Source organism: Chelonoidis abingdonii, chromosome 22 (genome assembly GCF_003597395.2).
Source record: "Chelonoidis abingdonii isolate Lonesome George chromosome 22, CheloAbing_2.0, whole genome shotgun sequence".
NCBI lineage: Eukaryota > Metazoa > Chordata > Testudines > Testudinidae > Chelonoidis > Chelonoidis abingdonii.
This window is the reverse complement of record NC_133790.1, coordinates 6,618,153-6,643,422: the sequence shown is the minus strand read 5'-3', so window position 1 is coordinate 6,643,422 and position 25,270 is coordinate 6,618,153. Positions and strand designations below refer to the sequence as shown.

The window sequence follows — 25,270 nt, the reverse complement described above, 5'->3', positions numbered from 1 at the left end:
GTTTTATTCCTAGTTGCCAAGACAAATCCTGCTAAAATAACAAATATAACCTTTAGGCTCTTGAAGTAATTTTTTTCTGCACCATTTTTTTCCAGCGGGTTTTGAGCTGATGCATTTCGATTCTAGGGAAACATACCTTGCATAGACTTTTGAACACTTTCCGCCTCTTCAGCAGCACTAGTAAACTTTCCTTTCTAGAAGGGAATGAAAACCAAATGGTTAAAACTTATCTTGGGTTAAATATAAATTCAAATATAAACTTCATTCAAAGTAGTGTTACTATTATTTCATTTCCTGATTTGATAAAGACCCACTACTGTCATAAGTGTATTAGACGTTTTCGACTTGTAATTTATAGACTCTTTTGAACTTGGCAACACAGAGAAGTAAAAGAAAAAAAATCTCCCCATCTTAGTTTGAAAGGAGGTCCCTTACTATGTCTTTGTAAACGAGGATAGTGGTACAGCAGCAGCACAGCTCTGTGTGGCAGACATGGTTCACCGGTCTCACAAGGTTAGCGGGCCTGCATCTCACTTTAAAAAAGTTATAAGCTTTACCTCAGAGGCTGTGGTGCACTTGCTGTTTGAATGGCCCCATGCAGCCTTGTGGCCAATCTCATACTAGTCTTTTCCAGCCAGAATGGCAGGAAGAGATATAAAGTTAGGGACATCTGACGAAAGGCCAGGATACAAAGATAGATAAAATACTGGGGGGCTCCTTAAATCAACATCATAAGACGCAGCAATGGCCTTAGAAAGACCACATGGAAAGACAGACACACACACTTTGCTTCCTCCTAAATCTGGGATAATCTCAGGAGGAGCTAGCCCAAATGTAGAACACTGAGAAATTTAACTATTGTATTGCAAAACAAGCAGGAAGTGAAAATTTGTTATTCAAAAGCTGCTTGTAAATAACACAGTGAAGTAGTTTTAACTCAGACAGCACTTATAATGAAAAAGGACTACACCTACCTTAATGACTATATTCCTAAAATGTGTTATATGATGTATTTGATCTGGCTCAATGTTTTAACTGCAAACCAGTAACAGCGGAGCTCTGCTTAGGCAACAACTTGATAAGGTAAAAGTTAATTTTATTGTACTTTTCATTTTGAAAATCAAATATATAAAGTACTTGGACTCAAAGCCTGCATTCCTTACTTGGACAAAAGTCCATTTGAAATTACTAAGATTTTTGCTGGAGTAAAGATTGTTACATTTGACCCTTTGGATCTGGATAACAGTGACGATTTTCCCCTAAACGGATCAAAGAGAACCCAATGGGTAGAGACAAGATTTCTGACAATTACTCACCAAAAGTTGAAGTTCCTTTTCCAAAAAATCTTTAACTTGATTTACTGCACCCAAGTCTTTGTCCAAGTCAAGAAGCTTTTGCTCTTTGCCCTGAAGTTCTTTGGCCAGATTACTAGCCTGACAGGATGGATTAGATGGAGTAAAATAAACGTTACCAACATGAATGAAAACATGAAGAACACAAAATCTTGAACCTTCAAGGAAATAACTAGAATGTTCAAACCATCATATGTCAAAAATTAAAAAAAAAAAAAAAAAGCTGAAGGAAAAAATGTTGTGCGTTAACTGAATATAGCTGATTTCCACTGGAGGCTGCACCACAGTATTAAACTGCATCTCGGAATAAGTTTGAGACAATCCTTGTAATTTGAAAGTAGTCTAAATTTAGTTCTCTCAGAATTATGCTACAAATATTTTTTAATGCTAGACATTTTGGGTATATTCAAGTGTTTTAAATTGTGCTTATTGCATCAATAGAATGTTTCTTACTGGAATATTTAGTAAGCACCTTGTAACTGACGGTATTGAACATTACATATTGCTGGCATGATTTTCAATCATATTGAGTACCCGCACCACCCATTGACTTTAACAGGAATGGTGGATGCTCAACATGATCTCTGAAAATGATGCCAAAAGTCCATGTCAGTCCAATTTTTTGGCACCATTTGTGGCGAGGTTTAGGAAAGTGGCCTCATTACTTTTTCTTTATGATCACAGAGCTGACTTGATAGATCTTGTGTGAAGGGGAAAGAGCCCAGACACTACAGTAGCAGAATAATCTCCCACCTATATAATATAGCGATATTCAACTACAAAGCCATTTTGTCAGTTACCGGCCTGAGCGCCAGAAAAATCACTGAGACACACACAGTGTGGCAATCTTTGCTTCAAGACATTCTATTTCACTCAACACCACTATCATGTACAGATGTCCCATCAGCTTGTCTCACTGTGATTTTATGGCTTTCCCTGGCCTGTGAGGTACAGCACCTTTTCCCTTACCTCTTCCCCCTTCCTGGCTACTCGGAGAGAAAAGGGGAAAATGGTTATTCATCCAATCAGTTTTCCACTCCTGGATAATTAAAGGTTAAGGAGTCTCTCCTTCATCCCTCCTCTCACTATCTAGAGCAGAGGTGGGCAAACTATGGCACGTGGGCCACATCCGGCCCAAGGGACCCTCCTGCTTGGCCCCTGAGCTTCTGGCCTGGGAAGCTAGCCCCTGACCCCTCCCCTACTGTTCCCTTTCCCCTACAACCTCAGCTAACTGCACCACCAGTGCAATGCTCTGGGCAGTGGGGCTGCAAGCTCTGGAGGCAGCGCAGCTGCAGAGCCCGGCCTGACCCAGTGCTCTGTGCTGCGCGGTGGCGGGGCTGGCTCCCGCTGGGCAGCGGGACTGCCTGTTCTGCTGCTCTGGGCAGCATGGCTGTAGCGCTGCTAGCCACCGGTGTTCCAGGCAGCGCGGTAAGGGGGCATGGGAGTTCGGGGTGGTGGTCGGGGCGGGGTTGTGGATAGGGGTTGGGGTGATCAGAAGACAGGGAATGGGGAGGGGTTGAATGGGAATAGAGATCCCAGGGGAGGTTGGATGGGGCGGCGGGGGGCAGTCAGGGATGGGGGTTCCAAAGGCAGTCGGGGGACAGGGAACTGGGGCAGATGGGAGGGTGGATGGGACAAGAGTCCCAGGAGGGAGAGGGGGCTGTCACGGGGCAAGAAGCAGGGGGAGTCAGACAGGAGGCGAGGGCCGGGCCATGCCTGGCTGTTTGGGGAGGCACAGCCTCCACTAACAGGCCCTCCATACAATTTTGAAAACCCGATGCAGCCCTCAGGCCAAAAAGTTTGCCGACCCCTGACCTAGAAGGTGATGAATTCCAGAGATCATTGGATTTCACATTGACGAGGTGATTACTTGGAGCTCCCTGCACTAGTCTCACAGGCATTAAATGCTCCACTTATTCTGTCTGTGCCCCAGACAGAACTCAAGACACAGAGGTGAACTGACTTGCCCAAGATCACACAGGAAGTTTGTGGTAAGCCTAGGAACAGAACTCACATCTCCTGATTCCATGTCCTGTGCCTTAACCACAAGACCATCCCCTTCAAAGCGGTACACAGCTCTTCCTAGGCTTTTTGAAAGAGGATGAGGAATGTGACAAAACCTCTGTGCAACTCAAGATGCTTATCGGAGAGGCAAGAGATTTTCTTAGAGTCACACATTACTTAATCTCAGTACATCCACTATTTAACTTATCACACATCAATAAATATATGGATTCTTCTTGCTTACTAGGACCACGAGTGCCCCAACACGGCTCTCAGAGCAGAAGTTATAGGGCTCATAAGTTCACAGCAAGAAAGAACTTCTATGGGGCATGACCCATACACCTCTAACCCAAACCACCATCCTGCAAGACAAGATACAGCCTTCCAGGTTAGATGCGGTGGACAGTTTCTCTAAATCTCTTCAGATGATTAAAAAATACTTTCTCTCAAGACTACCTTCCCCTCTGTGATGAGCTCATGATTGTAGATAAAAGGTATAAATGTAAATTAAAATAAAACAAATTAAAGTAAAAAGATGGATGTTAATACAAACCTTGCTACTCTCATCAATCTTTTCAGTCTCTAGGTTTTGAATCAGTTTCTCAGCTGCCTCAAGCTGCTTGCTAAGTTTCTGGATTTCCAATTTACCTTCAGAATTGGCTTTCTGAAGCACATCAAGGTCCAAAATCTTTTCTTCAGTAACTTTGATCTGTGTTGTTAAACTATCAATAACCTTGGTTTGTTCATTGCACTTGGCTTGCAGTACCTCTAGCTCCTTTACCTTTATTTCTGCTTCCTGTAATTTGTTTAAAGCGTCTTCCATTTCTACTAGATGTTGATCTTCTGCATTTTCTAGTTTGGTATTCAGGTTTTCCAGGCTTCGCTCTCTCTCCTCAGTGATTTCCAATAGCTTCGCTTTCAGACCTTCTATCTCTTTCATATGCTGAGATCTTTCGTTTTCTTGTTTTAGTTTTAAATTTGATGTTTCATTTTGATGTTCTAATCTCATTTTCTCAACCTTGGTCTTTAGGTCTGTGAATTCAGCAGTCTGAGCCCCAACGCCTTTGCTGAATGAAACCTTTAGTTCTTCCATTGCTTGCTGATGTGAAGCAATAGCAGACTCCAGCTTTGATTTCCACAGCTCTATCACATCTGAATTCTCCTTGTTGGCCCGATCAAGCTTAGTTTTCAACAACTCGTTTTCTTTTGTAATTCTTTCATGTGAGGCTGAAAGTGCTTTGATCTCCTTTTGATAAGATTCTTCACTGATTCCAAACTTCTCTTTTACTGAATTTATTTCATTTTGATGTTCTCTGCTAATTTCTGCCACTTTTTCTTGCAAAGAACTTATTTCTTGTAGCAGTGAGAGAGAACTGTCCACATCACTGACTGGCTTACTAGACTCTAATCTCCCTCGGAGCTCAGCTACTTCCTTCACCCGCAATGCTAGATCTCTTTCTAGTTCCATGATGCGAGATTTTTCTGATACTGTGGCCACCTATGATCAACAGCATTTAGAAAGAGAAATAGTTACACCACGTTTATAAGCATGAAGAGGAGATTTTGAAGTCTCAAGAAAAATCTTCAATTATTACAAATTAACCTCTTAGTATATCCATACCAACCTTTTTGGCAATAATTGGCCAAAATCAGATCTAGTCTAATGCAAATTCCTATTCCTACTGAGCTAACTAATGGAGCATAAATTAGAGCAAATATTTTCTTTACATGGAAATCTATGAACCAAGACATCCTAAAATACTTGGTTTTATTTATTTTTTAAATTATTTCCTCTCTTTTAAAATAAAGGTACCAATACCTGTGTTACACCCTTATAACTTTTTATTTAACAGGGAATGTTTTTAAACTCCCTTTCTGAAGTTAGTGAAAAGAAAAAAAATTGTTAAGCAAAAGCTTACAATTGTAGCTTGCATATAGGTTAGCAAACGTTAGCAAAATGCTTCTAAGAACGAATTTAAAGTGGAATGATGAAGGGCGTAGAGATCACAGTCTTCATTTGTCCAGATAATTGCTTCCTTATACTATTCATATTGGTTTTGAAACTGACAGAGAAATGCAAATTATTTATTTGGTTTAGATGTATCAGTAGGTGAAACCCCCATTACATCTATCCCCAAACTGTCTTTAAAAATTATTCTGACACTACCCAAGGCCTCTCTCAGAATGCCAAAAAAGGATTAAAGAATTAATTAGGCCTGTGACATGCAAAAGCATCACAAAACCAACCATTGTTCCTGATCAGGAAATTACTCTGTCTGCTCCTCCTTGTATTATCAACATCAAGATTAAAGATATTACTTACCTGAAATTGTTCTTTAAGTATTTTCTACAGATCCCACTCTTTGTTTTACATTATTCCATCTATGACCTCAAGAACAAAACCATAATGTGTTTTAAACCTCTCCCACATGTCCAAACAGCAGCAATACATTTTGCAGTATGTACTGGTACATAGGTCAGGAAAGAACTTTGAAAGCTAATGAAGAAGAACTGCTTACTATAAAACAGCAAGTGGAATAAGCAAGGATATTTGGAAGTTGTCGTCTTGATGGAACAACTAATAATCTTGCAGTCTACCTAGGCTATATTATTAAGGCAGTAATATTTTGTGGAAGTGTTTAATAAGTTAAATGACTTGCTTTCACATATCCTATTAAAGCTGATACGTATCATTGCAGAATCTAATCAACCACATCCTACCCCATGAACAATGAAGAAAACGTACAACATATTAGATAACTGTTTCAAGGACTCTTTTAGACCAAAGCTCACTTTGTCAAAGGCAAAGATGCCCAAATAAATGAGACAAGGAAAAAACAAACAATCACTCCTTGCTAGGGTTGCCAAGCCTCCCGGTTTGCCCAGGAGTCTCCTGAAATCGGGCTCGATCTTCCAGAGGCTACTGAAGCCAATCTGGGAGATTTTAGGTTGCTAAAAGTTAGGTCAGCAGCACAGCGGGGCTAAGTCTGAGGTTTTAGGCCCTATGTGGGCAGTTTGCTGGAGTGGAGCAACTACTATATTTGTAAAAAAAATAAGCACCCTCTTCTCCCCACAAACATAAGTCCCAAATCTGGTCTGGGATCCACTAGCATGGACCCCAGCAATGGACTGTGCACAGATGAAGTCACCCTGTAGCATTACATGAACCCTGGCCCCGAAGGGCCCTTTAGGTACTGGGAGTTGCTCAGTCTCTACTGAATCTCATGTTAAAGGAAAGGATAGTTGTATGCACCTGTGCTAGTCTGATCCATCATCATATTGATGCAGAATGACAAAAAATGAACCAGAGACACCTCTCTCTCTTTTGTGTAGTTTCACTTTTGGCTTCCTGGGCAGGGCCACCCAGAGGATTCAAGGGCCTCGGATCTTCAGGGCACTTCGGCAGCAGGTCCCAGAGCGAGTGAAGGACCCCCGCCACCAAAGACCCGGAGCTGAGGGAGCCCTCGCCACCAAATTGCTGCCGAAGACTCAGAGTGGAAGAAGCTCCGGGTCTTCGGCAGCAGCTCCTTCACTCGCTTTGGCTGTGTTCTGCGGCACTGAAGGACCTGCCGCCAGGGCCGGTGCAACCATTTAGGCAACCGCGCTAGGATTTGGGGGGTGCCATTTTCTTCGGCAGTGACCATGGCGACCGGATCTTCAGCCACCCCAGTCGCCGCCAGCATTTAGGCAGAAGGAGCTGGGGCAGGGCGTTACCTGCAGCAAGGGGGGGGAGGGGAACTCCCCACCCCAATCACCCCTGCCCGCCTTCTCCCGGAGCACGCTGTGGTGCTTCACTTCTCTCAGCCTCCCAGAGCTTGCGGCACCTAAGCCAATTGGCTCTGCAAGCCTGGGAAGCGGGGAAGTGAATCAGCGACAAGGGTGCTGCGGGGAGGAGGCGCAAGAGTGAAGCAGCGAGGCGTGTCGGAGTGGCTCGTTAGCCAGGGGTGGCGGAGGAAGGGAAGCGCCTCAGGGCAGAGGATGGGAGCTGCCTGTGGGGGGGGGCACCTCAGGCAGGGAGGGAGGGTGCAAGGTGGAAGTTTCACTAATGCGCGAAACATCCTTGCACCGGCTCTGCCTGCTGCCAAGACTCGCTGAAACTCTCCTGGGGCTCTTGTCCGGCCTGAGCAAATTGGCCCCATTCTGCCCCCCCCCCCCCCGGGGCGGCCCTGTTCCTGGGGTCTGGAAAAAGAACTGAAGTTCCTCAGTTTCTTTGAGAATAGTAAGGACCTGACTGGTGGGAAAAAAACCTCAATCAATAGGAAGCTCTCCAGCCAAGCAGAATTCATTCCCTGTAGAGAGGTTTCTCCCTGCCCCCCGCAGCAAGAAAAAGCAACTGGCTTGTGTTGCATCTGCTAACTGATGGTCAGTTAACCAGAGGTACCAAGATGCTAAACCTGAGCCCAATTTGTAAGCAAATTTTGAAGAATCCCTCTCAGTGTAAGGTATTTGAATGCTATGATACTACGCACATGCTGCAGGTAATACTAACTGGAATTTATCTGTGAGAGTTCTAAGATTCCTCCTATTCCCAAGTGTCTCTAAATCATGAAAATTTGGTTCCATTACTCCCATCCAAATAAAAGTTATTGGATTACTATACATTTAAAGATTGCTTCCTGCATCCCTACAGCTTTATAAACCAAGAGTGGGAATCTATAGAATATACTTCCTGTCAGAAAACAGAGATCTTACTGGACTTCTGCAAATACTGAAGTTAATACTTCAGATTGATAGTGGAAAGTCATTTTATTAATCTTTAGCATGCAAAAACACAAACTATTTTTTGCTAGGCAAGTGCAGGGATTACATAGGTTCCTATTAAATGTATGGCAGAGAGCTAACAGCCATCCACATCTATGTTCTTCCGACTCAAATTCCTTTAACTGACAAAAATAACTAGTAAACAGAACATTGTCATTAATGGTGTGGTTACTGTTTGCCTGTCATTCTGTTTTAATTACATGTGGCACTTTCTGGCGTGGAGAAAATGATCAGTTTAAATGAAATCAACATGCTTTATATTGTCACAGAAGAAAGCTGATTGGATCACCTGCAAGCACATTAAGAACAACGATTGTCAGTGATTTGACATTTATTACAATGCATTTTATGCACTGTTATTTAAAATAATCTAAATCAATGGGGAGTAATCAGAACTATAGGCTGATCAGAGTCATTTCAAATTACCGGAATGCTTTAGGCTTAGAAACCATAAACAATTCGTTCCTTCAAGCAAAAATAAAAGATGTCATTTTTTTCATATGTGCAAAGGCATCCAAATAAGGAACTTGGAAGTCATTTCCATTCTTCACGGTTCTGGACTTCTGGGAGCACATCCGTCTGATAATGTGCTATTACACTCTGCTAAACACACCTGCAAAGGGAGTACTGGGGTCAACTAGTTTAGTCATATAGGACCTGTCTCAGCTGAAATTTGACACAGGGTTAGTATCTTTCTAGAGAGAGATTAATATGGTTCTTGGTAGAAAGATACTAACATTGTTTCAAGTCTCTGCAGATGTAGAGCTTCTTCACCTTTCTAACAAGGGCATTAAAAAAATAAATCAGAGGTGTAAGCAGACTATGTAACTAGTGCCACTGGGTTCCCTATGGAAGGACCATACCAATGGAGAAAAAAAAACAAAATAGCTGTATGGCCACACTGCTCAGCAAAATAAGCATCTAATGTTACAATCTGTACACAAGGTCCAGATTGCTCCATCCCCCCAAAACCTTCAGACTGGAAGAATTAGAGTATATTAAATGAGAAAGAACATTTATCTATTTGCAGCAAGTCAGCATTTCTTTTGGAGCATAAAGAACCTCACTATCTGCTTCAAGTGAATTGCTGAATACTTTCATAATGGATCCACAACTTTGTTTGCTGCTTTGGACCTGTAGTCAAGTGATCTCTTCAAAATGGAAAGGTATCTTACCTGGATTCCTTTGTAGAACTATATATAATAAAAATGTTACAAAAAGTCAAACTCTAATAGTTGTTTTAGTAGCGTCCTTCTTGGCTACTTTCTATAAAGTATATGGCAGACGACAGGCACTCTCTTCGATATCCATTATACCTTGCATTATATTGCATGATCAGAAATCTTCGCCGTTACAAATAGGTCTTGTTCATTTAAATAGTGAAAACCATTACCCTAGTGTCTTCTAACTCCCTCTGGAGTTTATCAGCTTTGGTCTTTTCAAAGAGCAGGCTCTGTTCAAGCTCCTTAATGCGGGCATGCTCCAGTTTGGTCTGCGTCTGTTAGTAAAAAGGGAAAGGAAGAGAACACAACAGTGCCACCATCACATGCCAGCACAAAAGGAGGGAGCCACATGCAGGCCGTGCTGCCAGTATCTTCTATCAAGGATGAGCAGAGAAGATGCAGTGGGTAAAATGAACAGGGAAACTCTATGGATGAGAGAGATGGACTGAAAGTGTAAATGGTCTGATGTGTAAAATAAACAAACAAACCACAAACAAGAAAAAATACGGACAAAAAGTAAGGTAGATTCATGCAGCCAAGTCGAAGTTATTTATCAGTATGTAAGTTTACCAGCACAAATTAGAATAGTTAATACTTTTTAAAGAACTATAAGCCCCTTCCTTCTATCACCCCCAACTAACACTGTGTATTTATTTGGCTTTAGCTGAGTTAGGTTTTTAATTATGAACTAGGGGATCAAAATTCAGACCTGGTGTACACGGGTGAAACACCATGGAACAGGACCAGCACACAGCAGGTCTGAATTTGGCTGTAGATATTGATTAATGCTTCTGTAGAAACTATTTTTAATTTCTCTATAGTGCCATCAAAATCTTCCTGGCAAGTCCTGAGGATGTCAAGATTCATTTGTTCTTATCATATGAATGATGTGAATACACAGTTACTCAGAACTGCATAACATCTTTTCCCCACCTTTCCGAAGGGGAGCAAATGTGACTGATTTAGAGTGGTTGCTCTGTAACTAAAATGTCGATTTGACCATGGTACATCACTCAAGTCTAAATTGGTTAGGCCAAGAAAAGGAAGTACGTTTGTACTTCTAAAAGGCATTGTGTTCCAAGAGAGAAAAAGAAACCACACAAAGCAGAGCCAAGTACCCTCTGCCCTTTGCTCACAAAGGGGTAGGTTTTATAAAGAACTGTGGAATATCAGGATGCAGTTCCTGAATATTCAACAAAGAGGCAGAGACACTGTGCCAAAAGTCTGCAAGAAAGCATGGGGTTTAAGAGAGATGGGAAGAGTCCAGCAGTTACTCCCTTCTTGACTTGCACCACTATGGGAGGGAAAAAGAAAAGCACATCCAGAGATGAGAACTGCATGTCACACTCAGCTCTGAACTGCAGAGTTTAGTACATTGTGTCAATCTCAACACACATCACCATTAACCTAAAAGATGCCATCTTTTAAAAAGCAATATTCATGCCTGTTGGTTTAAGTGTCCTTTCCCAGAAAGAGGCATGACCATCCCAACAACAGGGTGACCACCTGACAGAGGCTGAATATTATTTTGTCTGTCTATGGCAAGACACGCTTCTCATCCTGAGAAGTTACCTATGCCAGACTGGAGCAACGTTCTTCTATGTGATTTAGTTGTAGCTGTTAATTTAGTGTGAAGTAGAGTGGCTGGGTTTAATTAACCTAAGAAATATTAATTAGAAGAAACAGGTCTTCAGCTTGCAGAGCCAGAGGTAGAATATGAAGAAAAGAGTAATGTGAAGATATGTGGGATCCCATCAAGGCCCTACTCCATCTGTCACCATCCCAGTGTCCATACTGTAGTGTTTCCAGAGTTGGCAGGAGATCTGTGTATACATGGGCACTCTATGTGCACTGAGCACTGGCACAGGTAATGTAGACCTAAGTCTCCACTGCCAGTGTCTGTAGTAAGATATTTTGAAATCCTGTAAAGCAGTGTTATGTATAAATAGTGATAAGCTGATTGTGACCATCTTCAAAACAGCCCCAACAATCAAAGATCAAAAGTACTCTCTGAAGTGAGATGGGGGAAAAGCCTTTGTTTTGCTTCAGGTGTGTTCTCCTCCACCCATCAATTAATAAAAAGATGGCTTCACCTTAGCATTTCATTCTGATTGCATCAAGTTATTTCTCTATCTGTGTCAAAAGCTGGAAGTTGACTGGTGCTGAACCAAAATAGTTCTGTATCCATCATGATGAAAATGATAAGCCAGTTCTACCAACATAATTCAATAGGCCCCAAAACATAGGGATCCAAAAGTATTAAACTTGCTTCAGAGGCTAAACTTTCAGCAGTTCCTTGGGCTAATAAAGTTTGTATGTGATTCTGTGTCTCCTTTGTTCCTGGAGATCTTCAGAGGGCTTGACAAGACTGCCAGTTTGCCAGAAGAATAAGGATTGTCCTTTTACCGACAGCTTTCCATTATGTGGTTCAATATTCTGATGGGAATTAGAGATGTTAAGAGAACTTTTAAAATATCCAAAAGTTTTAAATGCAATAGCTTTAATTCAGAGCCTTTGTGGGACTAGTTAGTGTGACTTCAGATCGACCAAACCAAAAAAACCCAAGCCACTAAACAGCTCTAGAAATGTCTTGAGGTTTTTTAACTAGTGGTTTGGAATAAACCAACATACTTACTTTGTCACATTCCCTGAGGTGGAGCTATACAGACAGGCATATTCAGAATTCTCCTTGCATCATGAATCTCTACTAAAATATGTACTGTCTTAAAGCTTTCTGCAGAACTCATCATATACAAAGCCTCTTTTTAATCCCTTACTTATATAGCAGCTATAACAAACTTATCTAGGTGATGTCCAATTATACTAAAACCTTCAGAGATCAGAGTCAACAGAACTTATTCAAAAATATCCCACCATGCAAATATTATCTGCACTAAAACTAAAATAAATAAAGATGCTCAGTTAAATAGAGAGGTGCCATCTAAAAGATACCACTCCAAACACACTTTTGCTCACTTAAAGAGCAAACAAACAAAAACAAAAATAAATAAGTCTGATTTCCAAAGGAAAGGCTACAATTCCAAATAGGGATATCCACTGAGGAACTGTGGCTCAGTCTGAGCTCCCTTCCAATCATCCAAAGAGACAAGTCTAAGGGACAAATTCTCCTCTTAGTTACACCAGAATCAATTTGGAAGATTCAGTGAAGTTACTCCAGATTTATTTTGGGTAACAAAGGAAAGCTTGATTCAGATGTAATAATGACAGGGAAGACTATCTATTCTGGGGAATTACAATTAGATGATGAGGGGTGAGACAAATCCTGCCCTGACTTAAATCCTCTGCAACTCCACGAAGGATACATCTACTCTGCTAAAAAATCCCGTGGCAGCGAATCTCAAAAGCCAGTCAACTGACTTGTGCTCATGCTATGGCACCAAAAATAGCAGTGTAGACAATCCTGCTTGGGTTGGAGCTCAGGCTCTGGGACCTCCGCCCGTGCAGGATTTCAGAGCCCAGGCTCCAGCCCCAGCGAGAGGGTCTACACTGCTATTTTTAGCCCCGCAGCATAAACCCAAGTGCCATGGCTGTTGTTTTTTTGCTGGGTAGATGTACCCTAAGTCGTCAAGTCCCAAATGCAGGGCCATCAGTTATCAACAATGCACAGCAATTGCACACCATGCCTGCTCTCACTCTTTGAAATGAAATTGTTTAGTTTTGCACCTATATCTACCTACTGATCCATCTGTACTACTGTGCTGATGCTATAATGCTGACTAATGATTCTGTGACTGGGACAGCAAGTCTTCAGTCCCCTGAATTGGCATGTTCACCACAGAACATAATCTGGACAGTTTCTTATCTAGCATTCCATTAAATAACCCAACATGACTCTCCACTCAAAAGCAGAGCAAAAAGGGTTTTTCTTGGGAAATAAGCCTGTTCAGGGAGAAATTAGAAGAGAGAGATCTGGAATAAAGACAGAGGGGAATGAGGAGTGCACAAAATAGGAAAGAGGAAAGTCACATGCAGATTTACTTCTAACACACCGTGTGCTTGATTTGGAAGAATAGAGGAGACCCAGATCACGGAAGTAGCTTCACAAAAGGAACACCTAAGAATGCATAGTAGGAAATCAGTTTTAGTCTTGAGAGCTTTCTATTTTCGTGGGGGAAGAAGGGTTGCAGGAGGCAGTCTGTTATAAGATTTTCTTGATCAAAATCAAAAGCAGAGGATTTTTTTGAATTCCATCTGCTTTGTACTGTGGACACTGTAGAGGGGATTTATTTTAATGACTTGCAAAGCAATACATTTCTTCTAGCCAATCCTAAACAATTTCTCTGTGTGTTTCAGGAAGAAATCCTGTTACACTACAATGAAAAAATCCATAGTTTTGTACATTGTAAATAAAGAGTTCATTCTTGTATTTTTCATCACTTTTCCGTGCATAATGCTTTCTCTTCAGCATTTCATAACAAAAAAGAGTAATCAGTAAGGAGAGGTAGGGCTATGCAATTTGTTCTCTAGGAAATTTCATGAAATGATGTACAGTGCCATCCACTGAACAGTAGTGGGAGCTCATGGGAAAGCACACAGGATTTTGTGATGAATGCAGGTTGAGGCCTGCTTTTATAGAGATGACTTTTCTGGGCTCAAGACTGTAGTTTCCTGTAAGCTCCTGTTGCTTTTCAGTTCACTGCACTGTATTAAGTTTCTGGTTTTATTTTAAAAACTAATGACGACACATTCTCCATATCTTCAGTTAAAGGGGATTACAGGTGCTTAGTCATTACATACATTCCTTGTGATAAGTGTTGTAATTGCTCTGAAAGCAACATGCACACAAATACTAGAGTCAATGTTTCAATAGCAGATTATGAAGTTAGTGATTAAGTCTATAACTAAGCACTTTATCTGTATACAATCTGTTAACATGGGATGTCTCCACACACTTAAATGCCCTCTTACATTTTCAGGATCTTCAGAAATCTGCCTCTTTTGCTATCAGTAAAAATTCAAAAAACAAAAAAATATATTTCACCTAAATGCTTAACACTATCACTCCAATACAACAGGAGGCATTTCATTCATTTAAATTCAGCTTATGCTCCTGAAGACATGCATCTTGTCAACCAACCAACCAGAGTCCTTAAAACAGTTTGCCATGATTTTAAACTCAATTTTAATTATCGATTTAACAAAACAAATCCAAAAAACACTTCCATGGACTGAACAACTAATAGAGCAGAGTATAGATAGGTACTTTAAAATGGATGGAAGACTGACACAAAGTAGAACTTAAGGAAATGTCACATGAAATGGACCACAAGGCTAGCACTTTCATCATTAATGGTTCATAAGGTTACAAGTCAATTTAAATTTCTGTTGTTCTTTTTTCAGATTAAATATGTTAAAAAACTAGAAGACGTCCAACATTTTTATTTAAAATTTGGATTAAAAAACTGGCAGTGTTGAAATGGTCTCAATTTGTTTGTTTCTTATTAACAATAAAAACATTGTGTATAGAATTATTGAAGGTTAGGCTAGAGTTCAATACATCATACCAGCTAGACAAAGTAGGAAGGTAAATTGTGATTAGAGTACATACTTTGTATTTCACTGATGTGCTTAATTTTGAGCTCTCGCTAAAGCATGCACGCGATGTTAAGTCTTTGTTGAGAGATGTGCAGGGATGGTCATTTTTTGGTATGAATCACCCAGAAGACTGAGGTGGTTAAATCTTCAGCACCCACTTCAACAGGGACATGATTATTAACTGCCAGTTTTATAACTTTAAAACTGATTTCTAGTTGTTGGTTTCCTTTAAATAATTTGAAAAATGTTAGGATTATAAACTTGCAAAAAGGATGAAATTTTACCAAGGGCTAAACTAAATTATTCTGCCACAGCCGCAGCCACTCAGCTATAGAAGCCATGCTTAAGAATACAATTTACTTAAGGGCCCAATCTTGACCATTTAAGCTTACACAAAGACTGCAGGATTGGGTACTTGAAGGTTTAGTGATCCCCTTCCATTTGTTCTGTGTACTCCTGGAACATCAACATGCAGTTTTAACTCTTCCTTTCATTGTCTTCACACTGGTAGCAATACAATGTCTATAACTGTTTGCACTTCAATATCCTACCAAATGTGACTTTTACAAAGTTGGCACTGTTTTACCTCTAGGTCTCCTTTGGTAATGGACTCTTCCTCTACACGGAACTGAAGATCCTCCACCTTCCTAGGAGTCATAAATTGAGAGACAGTTTTCAAAGAGAGATTGTTTTTCGTACTTACTTTTCATTAGAAATTAAAGGCTACAGCAACATTATATTTTAAATTACTTAAACAAGTTACCAGAAAGTGGGAGAAGGGAAAAAGTTCAACTCTGATTTTAAATGAGAGAACACTGAAAAATTCACTAAAAATAAAGTATGACATCAAAATCCTTCCTGAAGTTCTTTAAAGATTGGAAGACACAGTATTAACTAAGAAAGTAGTTTAAATAAAAAAATATTTAAATTAACTAGTCACCATCTCATTTGTTTCTTTTTTAGACTCTCAAACAATGACCTGATAAAAAGACTTGATCCAGTTGCCATCACTAATTTCTATGATTCATCTAAAAATGAATAAGAAATTAGAAAATGTATTAAAAAAATTAAGAAGTTGGGGTGGGTTTTTTAAGAAATACTAGAGTTTTAGAATGTGCATAAGTAAAGCAAGTTGATCTGTACCCATGCTGGCTGGTGGAGCGGAAGCCTGCAGGGGTGGAAATGACGTGCTAAAGCACAACTTGCCTCATCTACACTAGAATTTCAGAACATATAGGTAGAACGTATTCCCGAACAAGATCTCAAACTCTCTTCCTCCCCCACCCCCACTTTTTATCCTAGTCAAACTTTAAGTGGACTGAGATGGACCAGACTGTGTGTTTCTGTGGAAGAGGGCTCTGAAGTTAGATTCTGAGCAACCTACACTGGCTCCACAGTTCTCTCAACCCCACAAGAAATGTAGAGAGGAGAGAAAGGATGCCTCATATCCCTTGAATGACACGCACTGGCTGAAACTTAGTTGACTGACTCTGAAGATGACCACGTCAAGTCTTCTCAGTCAAAGGCAGGGCTTGTAGGGATACAGGGTCTTTCAGACAATTAGGGTAAAGGAAAGGAAAACAATAAGAATTATAGTATTTATCTTAACAGTAATTACAATGCTGTCTACACGACAACTCTCTGCTTTCGGGAGTGAAGGATTTGAGGTGGTTAGATTTCAAGTTACTGCATGAGATTATATCTAACAGTCCAGAGAACTTTCAGAGAAATAAACCTGGAGTATTTAGGAGGAAGAGGGAGAAATACTACACTGCTGAAGCTGTGAACATTTCCCAAGCTGCAAAATACCACTTCAGTTAATATGTATCAGTCATGTACAGCAACAGCTATGTTGCTTGGCAACATGCTGAAGGTGAGCTCAAGGCCAAGGAGGACCAGAGTTAAAGTAGTCCCTCGCTGCCCTAGCAGCCGGTGAAAACAAGCTCATAGCATTTATTATAGAAAGAGCTTTTATTTTAAGTCCCGTATGATTCAACTTGCAGAAGCTGCCTCAATACCACCGCTTCTGCAGTTGCAAACTATTGGTCTAAGCAATTCCATAGCATGAACTATTCAAGTCACTTCACATAGCCACAACACCCTATATTTGTCCCATTCGGAATTAGTCTGTTACTGGCAAACCGCCACATTTGAAACACAAAACCTTGTTTGTGATGGAGAGAAATCCTCAATAAAGTTTTTGGTTCACCTTTTCTCTTCCTCAAGCTGGTTGAGAAGCTCCACTTTCTCCCTATCAGCAGCTTCAACCATGGCCCGCAGCTGGTCCATTTTTGCTTCCATTTCCAGTACATGCTAATTAGCAGCAATGATATAGAATTTAGAAAGTAAAAAGATTAGGCAAGTCAATATTTACTTGAAGAAGTTTAAACAGGGTTCTGTTTAAGGGTGAAGAAAGCCATATGGTTTGCAGAAAATCAAAATGGACAGTCAACTACTCCGCATAGAGGTGTAAATGGAAAGATTAAGAACAAAATACTTATAGCTTGGTAAGAATGATAACCCAGCGGACAGGTGCACGATAACCATTTACCAATATACCAATGGTATAAGCAGCAAGGGGAGGTGTGATATAATGGGTATTAATTAGAAGGAATTGGATGAAATATGAAAAGCAAAATCTAGGCTAAATATCAGACTAAGGCTTCCTGAAGCGAGCTCTATCCTGTAAGAGATGTCATACTGGGTCAGACCACTGTTCATTTTGCCCAGTATCCTGTCTCTGACAGTGGCATGTAGCAGGGCTTCAGGGCCACTGTATAGAACAAAGTAATTAAGGAGTAATCCACCACGGTCTTCCACTCCCATCTTCTGGCAGTCAGAGGTTTAGTGTTGCACTGAGCATGGGGTTGCATCCCTGATCATCTGAGCTAATAGCCACTGATGGACCATTCTTCCATTAACGTGTCCAGTTCTTTTTTGAACCCAGTTATACTTCTGGTCATTACAACATCCCATAGCAATGAGCTTCACAGGTTAGTTGTGCAAAGTACTTCCTCTTGTATCAAACCCACTGTGCATTAAATTTCATCAGATGACCCCAGGTTTTTGTATTGTGTGAAAGAGTAAATAATACTTTCTATTCATATCTTCCACTTCATGATTCTCTATCATATCTCCCCCCGCCCCACCCCTTAGTCATCTCTTTTCTAAAATGAACCGCCCTAATCTTTTTGGTCTCTCCTTGTATGGAAGCAGTTCCATACCCAATCATCATTGTTACCATTCTCTGAACCTTTTCCAGTTTCTCTATATCCTTTTTGAGATAGGGCAACCAGAACTGGACACAGTATTCAAGATGTTAGTGGATCATGGATTTATATAGTGACAGTATGATATTTTCTGTCTTATTTTCTACCCCTCTCCTAATAGTTCCTAACATTCTGTTAGCCTTTTTGACTGCTACTAAGCACTGAGCGGAAGTTTTCAAAGAAATATCCACAGTGACTCCACGATCTCTTTCTTGGGTGGTAACAGCTAATTGAGAGCCCACTGCAGTATAAATATAGCTGGGATTATTTTTCTTCCAATATGCATTACTTAGCATTTATCAATGTTCAATTTCATTTCATTCCATATGGAATGGTCTCTCAAGGAATGTCAGGGAAGCATAAGCATTTGGGATGTGTAAAAATAGACTGGCTGAAGGAATAAAATTTATACATTACAGATAATAATCCTGCAATGGCCACTTAAGGAATGGATGAGATAGCACCAAATAGGTAGCTTCTGTCTCTAGTCTACAATCTGGAAATGATTGTTAACAATATTTATTAAGTTATTATTGCCTAAGAGAGCTTGTTTCCAATGTGTAATTTTAACAACAAATGTTAGAATGCCCCTACCCAACTGCTCAGGGCACTGTACAACAGTGTTTTTAAAATACCACCTCTTAAAATTCAGAATGAACTATAAACATAACTTCTTAAAAAGTCTCAACTTCACTATCCCAGGAACCTCTAAGAAGAGCAGTGGCTGCAAACTAGATTCAATTTTAAAATAGTGCCCCTTACTCCCAAACTTGTCCAATCAAATAATAAAACCTAGTGTGAAGCTGAAAGAAGTTGGCTGTCCTACAAGGATCATGTCAAGAGCAGCATTATTTCTCACCTGATCATGTCCATCTCGAGCCAGCGCCAGCTCCTGCTCTATTTCCCCTACATGACTTGTTGCTTTAGCGACCTCAGCCCTCTCCAGGTCCCTCTCTGCCAGAAGCTGTTCAATATGCTGCTGCTTCTCCTTCAGAGCCTCCTGGAGAGCAGTAGTGCCAGAAATTTTTCTTGCATATCGGGAAGATGTTTCTGTTAACTTCAAAAAAGCAAATATGTTAAAAACCTCATTATCAAATAAAAAGGAAGGATATAATCTTATTGTAGAAGTATTTTGGGTGCTAGCTAAGCAGATGTTTATACCTGACTGCAGCTTCTCCCACACTTTATATATCAAAAGCAATGAGAGGGGAAGATCATTTATTTCCTGATTTGAAAATTAATTTCAAATTAGTTGTTCCAGAAGTTAATAAGGGACATGATTGTGCAGCAAGACTGTTACGTGGCAATCAGCAGGTGGTGTATAGGAGATCGAAGAGTTCAAATGAAAAAAGAAGGCTGGCCTCAGTCTAAGATGGGTACTGTAGACTCAGTCTAAGGCTAGCTTGTTAGGCTGCTGCTAAGCACCTTTTTTCATGAACCCTGGCTAGATATAAACATGTCATCATAGTAAAATTAGACATTCTTCCCTTATATATGGAATCATAATCTTGGGTCACTTTCTGCAATGTAAGAACATTTTAGGTTTCCAAATGGATTGTGAAAAGCCTTCCCTAGGAAGTCCCATTACCACCTTTTGTGTCTATGAAGGATGGATAAATATTCAGAGTAAAATTCTGCTGTCTTCATTTGAGACAATCTCCCATTGAAGCCAATGGGAATTTTCCTTGACTAAAAGGGAAAGTTCTTCAATCTTTGTCACTATCAGTACATTCTGAAGAAATATAATTGATATCTGATAGGAATCACTCTGAGGATTTGAGTCGAACTAATAGTTTTGGGAAAGAACCGCTTTGGAATGACTAAAATTAAGGGTATAAATATAAATGAATCTATCTGCAAAATGTAATCTCTCTCAAATGAGACTAAGGCTTTGCTTGATCAAGTGTGCCCACTGTTCCACTTAGTAGAATTGCCTCTTACAATGATTAGTGAGAATTTAGTGTGCCCTTATCCTCCATTTTGTCAAAACTTTTTGCACTGGGCCAGAAAGTGGCAGAACTGAATTTCAACTAATGAGTAATAGTTATTGAACAAGTTGCGGGTGCAGCAAGTATTGAGATAGTAAATTTGTTATAATATGAAACAGTTGACCTGAAACCTAGTAATCCAAACTTTCTTCCCAGGTCTTAAACTATAGATAGCATTTTTGATCCTAGTTCTTATCAAAATCTCATTTATTCAAAATCACAGCCTTGCTCCCTGGGTAGATTACTTTTAAACAGTATCACAGTAGTTGTGACCAAGAGTGGGAACATGTCTCTTTCATGGTCTTTCCAAAGACTGGACAATTGAACAATAGTGCTATATCCAGTGGGGAATGCTGGCATTGGAGAACATCAGTCCAGACTTCCCTTTCTATGTTCTAAAATAAAAAGCATGGTTTTTGCCATTATCTTGCATTAAGGGGGAAAAAATGCATCTTCTCTCTCTTTTGACGACTGGGAATCGCTACAGATTCTAACATTTCCAAATTGGCTATGAATAACCTAGCTTTCCAAGAAAGTTTGCAAACGCTGTATTTCTCAAGTGATTCAAAAAGTACTAGGCAGAGTTACTTTAGCTTCTAATAAAGCCAAGCATTGACTTTTGAAGTCTGGATGATCTTGCCTCATTTCCTCAGTGCTCCTGAGACACTCCTCCATCCCAGGAACATGACAAAACCTAAGCTCATGTCTCTTCAATTCTGCAGATTTTCAAAGCACTTCATTTCATTAATGGTCTAAAAACTAAAAGGTTTCAGTACTAGACAAAAGAATTCACATTAGGGGACAGACTCAAATAGTCACAGACAGCTTTTCTACATTACAGGCTCATATACCTTGGTGCTGGTGACTCATTGCATATGCAAGTGAAAAGAACAGAAGCCTTGGATAAATTAGAAGAATGGGTGGAAGCCTGGTAAATTCCAGACAAGATATAAAATTACCAGAAAACATTGTATTTGGAATTTCAGAGTAGTAGAGATCTGCTGTGACTAAAAATGTGAACACGAGCAAAGAAACTTGGGGCTTCTTGCAATAAACAGCATTTTACTCAGAGAGGAAAATGTCAAAAGATTATTTTGACAAGCAGAATCTCTTCTGCCGCTGGACCCATAGGCATTCATCCTCAATCAGAATGGAGTATAAGAAAGGGGACTGGAGCATCACTGTGACAAAATAAGTAACTCTCCAAAGACTATTAGAGCCTATAATTACATTCCCTCTTATGCTATGATCCTGTTAAGAATACTAAACTAAGCTGGATTGATCCAGGTCAGTACGAGATGGAAGCCCTCCAATGAGTAAGCAGGTGCTGCAGAAGAAGGGTCTTCTACCCTATGAGTCAGTACTGAACCAATGCACTTGTATACGTTTAGGGGGCACTGTCCTGCTGGAAGTGTATATTTCAGAAAAGACTGAGAAGAAAAAGGTGCCATTCACTTGTGGTAAATAAAGATCCATGTGGTTTTTATAATAAGGTGTTAGTCCTGTTGTCCTGGCCAAGTGCTGACTTGGGTAACTACTGCCCATGTGAAATCTGCTTCCGTTTCAAATGAATATGGTAACAATAATATCTTCCCTGTCTTAAAACAGCTGTTCAGTGGAGCTGTATGCTAGCGGCTCAGTTTCATTCCAGAGGTGGCTGAATTTCAGCAGCAGTTGACATGGTCCCTACATAGTCATCTGTATATTAATTTCTGGGGATTATAAAGAAAACTCTGGAATCTTCTGGGGATGAATGGTGCAATAGAAAATTACTTCTACACTCTTAATTGCCTAGTTGTTAGGGAAGATATCAAGCTTTCCCATGTTTGATATCAAGCTTTCCCAGAGGATTCTTAAGTTTCCTTTTTATTACACACGACCCAAGACTATGACATTTTATACCAAACTTTAAAAAATGAACATAAACATAAAATATATTAGGTCATAAATTAGTACTATGTTAAAATTAATCTCAACACCATACTTTGGAGTTTCTACTCCTTAAAAGCTCACAGAATTAAAATCAATTAGGAAAAGAAAGAGGCTTCTTATCAGCAAAGGCAGATGCTGGATTTCCACATTACACTTTTTTACCAACCCATTACACACAACCATTTCTCCTATGGAAATAGAAAAAGATATTGCATTTTGGTCTAGCTGAGGCTTCTAATATTATGCTTAGTCAGACAAGTTCATCTCTGGAAGCTTTAATGTGAGCCAAGTCTGCAAACGTTAACGGAGCTTTAGCAGAGAAGCAGCCCTGGAAAAATGGACAATTCTGTACAACGTGGATCCCAGAATACATTGATGCCCTTCATTTTGCTGACTGCATAAGCCCATTTCTTATTGCAAAAACCTCAGTTAGTTTGAGTTAACTGTTAAATATATAAAGGTAAATGTATAAACATTTATCTGTTCCTCAGGGCTAGCTAAGATTTCCTACATGCATGCTTTGAGTGAAAAACAAAAAGAGCACAATGAAAAATATTATGCTCTTCACAAGAATTGGTCTATCCAGTTTACATAAGCAAACCACAGGCATGTGCCATATGGGTTCCTGCTTGGAAATGTAAAGCATGCAATAGAAAAAGAATCTTACTAGTCCTGTACGGCTTGGCTTGCTGCTTACTGATGATGCCACAGAACTGAGAGAACTCAGGGAAGATGCACTTGGACTGCGTTTCAGAGCTGATGGTGTTGCAACCACTTTTCTCACAGTTGCCTTGGCTTTAGCTGGTGTGGTTGATGGAAATCCAATCTTGGTAACTTTGTGGACTGGTGCAAACAAGCCATATTTTGGCTGACACTGAAAATACCTTTAGAAAAAACAAAAACAGATGAGGGCATTAAATAGATTAAGACTGCAGAGAATTACCTTTTCATGTACAGTATGGCAACTTCTAAGGAATTCCACATCAACAGTCTAAACATGGGGAAGAGGTTGCTGGTATTAAGGCTGCTTAGCACTTTCCATTATAAAATTCTTAAAACTTCTTTTCTGAGGAGCTCTAGCACTTCGCTTGCAGAAAACTCAGCAGTTAGGAAGCCCTTGGCCTATAGAAATTCCATTCAGGTTTAGCAGAGTTAAATCTCTATTTCCCTTCTGTCACATGCATTCTTCCAAGCAAACAGGGGGCACCTTTTTGAGAAAAGGAAATCTTTCAAGACCTTCTGCTAGCTGCATTAAATTAATTATCATTATTTGTATTGTGTAACACCTAGAGACTGCTGGCAGGGATCAGGGCATCATTGTCCCAGACACTGTATGCACAAACAACACAGAAGGCCTCCATCCCAAAGACCTCACAGACTAAGTAAACGTTAATATGAGGTTTGGAAGATATATAAAACCCCAAGCAATTTTGTGTTACTGAAAGTTGTAATTCTTATAGGATTATAAACTAACCTTGTTCCAGCCACTGCTCCGTCATTCTTTCCCAGAGGCTCATCTAATTCTACTCCACACCACTCTCCTTTAGCAAAGTCAGTTTCCCCCAGAAAACGTACTACTCCAGCTTTGGTGCCACCAACCTGAAGAGGGGGGAAAAGTGTAATAATTTTTACTGAGTTTCCAAACTAAAACATCAAATCAGATGTAAAAATATTTAGCAATTTCATAAACACACTGCAAATTAAGGATTAAATGTGATTCAACCAGTAAGTATTCAGAAATATTTACTCTACCCTTACCACTGCTTCTATTTTAACATGTTGAGTGTGTCTTCAGAACCACAATCATGACTGAATAAGACTAAAAATATATTTACCACTACCTAGTGCAGATGTGGGGAATTGACAGCATTGGAACCCGGGCTGTAGCCAATTTCAGATGATCTGATAGTCCCTTCTAGCCTTAAACTCCATTACTCTAAATTAACTTTTTTCTGCACCTATTTAGAATGGTTTACTATTGTAAGTTCGTGAGGGAAGGAGAAGACCCCACAGCACTTTAGCTTCCTCATTGGACTAATTCAGATTAGCTAAATACTACAATTATTCATACATTCAAAGGAAATATAAAGCATGAGCATTGGCAGGCTTGCAAAAGGAAGCACCTATTTGAAAGGGTTTTGTAAGGAAGAAAAGGCCCAGAAAGTGCTTTTTCTCAGCGTGTACTCCTGACCAGTGCATCCTAAATCATTCACTTAGCTTAGAAGTGGTGGGAGACCTTTCCAGACACCAAGATGGTGCTCTACTCACCTACAGCACATCCGTGCAAGATACAGCTTCACCACTAAGGAGAGGAAAGGAGAGGTTCAGTGTGACTGACCATCTACTGCTGGAACAAGCCCAGCATGGCAGGAGCCTTGCAGGTCAGGGTAACAGTGTGTTGTGGCCTCCCTGTGAGAAAATCTGTGCAGCTTCTGCATCTAGCACTATAAGTTTCATATGCACCAAATGTCAATCAAAACTACTTTTTCAAGAGGTTCCCTCATACACCAAGGGGATTTTTGGCACTTCTTTTTGGTATTTTCAATTCCCAGCACACCCTGCAGTGAAAAGGAAACTATACCTTGACAAGAAACTTAAAGTGACCTGCCAAGACAATAAAATGGATTTGTATCACTTCTCTTATTTATTATGTTCAAAGCCTGATCTAGATTTTAAAATATCGCTCTTTTACATTAGCAATTCAGGCCTCATTCACTCCATTTTCCTGAGAAACTCTCTGGATGACTAGAGCACTAATAGCTTTGTTTCATCATAGATATGAAGGAAATGAAACCTGACTGAGAGGGGGAGTGATTTTTATTTAAACAGTTTTATTTTTATTTACACCTATTTATGTGAGAAGCCTGAATTCTCATTAAAGAATCAACTCTCCTTCCACTAATGACGGAGAAAGTTTCGAATATGCATATCAGGAACCTCCAAAAAAACAGAGAAGTTCAGAATTGCCTCTCCTATTTCTAAAGTGAAAAAACAAGCAGGAAAGTGCCTTTCTGGTGGTCTTTATACACCTCTACCCCGATACAACGCAACCCGATATAACACGAATTCGGATATAATGCAGTAAAGCAGTGCTCAGGGTGGGGGGGGCTGCACACTCTAGTGGATCAAAGCAAGTTCAATATAACACAGTTTCACCTATAATGCAGTAAGATTTTTTGGCTCCC

At 40.1% G+C, this 25,270-nt stretch overlaps 1 protein-coding gene across 15 annotated transcripts in view; it reads right to left on the bottom strand.

Annotated features, from left to right (window-relative positions):
• CLIP1 (CAP-Gly domain containing linker protein 1) overlaps window positions 1-25,270 on the bottom strand; it is a 136,196-nt gene that overhangs the window by 48,755 nt on the left and 62,171 nt on the right. For 5 of the 15 annotated variants that reach the window (XM_032800750.2, XM_032800739.2, XM_075059876.1 and 2 more), the window contains exons 4-13: window positions 23,560-23,684; window positions 22,753-22,969; window positions 19,025-19,222; window positions 17,106-17,209; window positions 15,483-15,543; window positions 14,270-14,302; window positions 9,511-9,615; window positions 3,910-4,854; window positions 1,317-1,433; window positions 137-194 (exon numbers count right to left, since the gene is read on the bottom strand). In XM_032800750.2, coding sequence (XP_032656641.1) covers window positions 137-194; window positions 1,317-1,433; window positions 3,910-4,854; window positions 9,511-9,615; window positions 14,270-14,302; window positions 15,483-15,543; window positions 17,106-17,209; window positions 19,025-19,222; window positions 22,753-22,969; window positions 23,560-23,684 — 1,963 coding nt within the window. The remainder of the gene's footprint in view (window positions 1-136; window positions 195-1,316; window positions 1,434-3,909; window positions 4,855-9,510; window positions 9,616-14,269; window positions 14,303-15,482; window positions 15,544-17,105; window positions 17,210-19,024; window positions 19,223-22,752; window positions 22,970-23,559; window positions 23,685-25,270) is intronic. The other 10 variants (XM_075059880.1, XM_075059886.1, XM_032800757.2 and 7 more) reach the window with 6 other exon arrangements.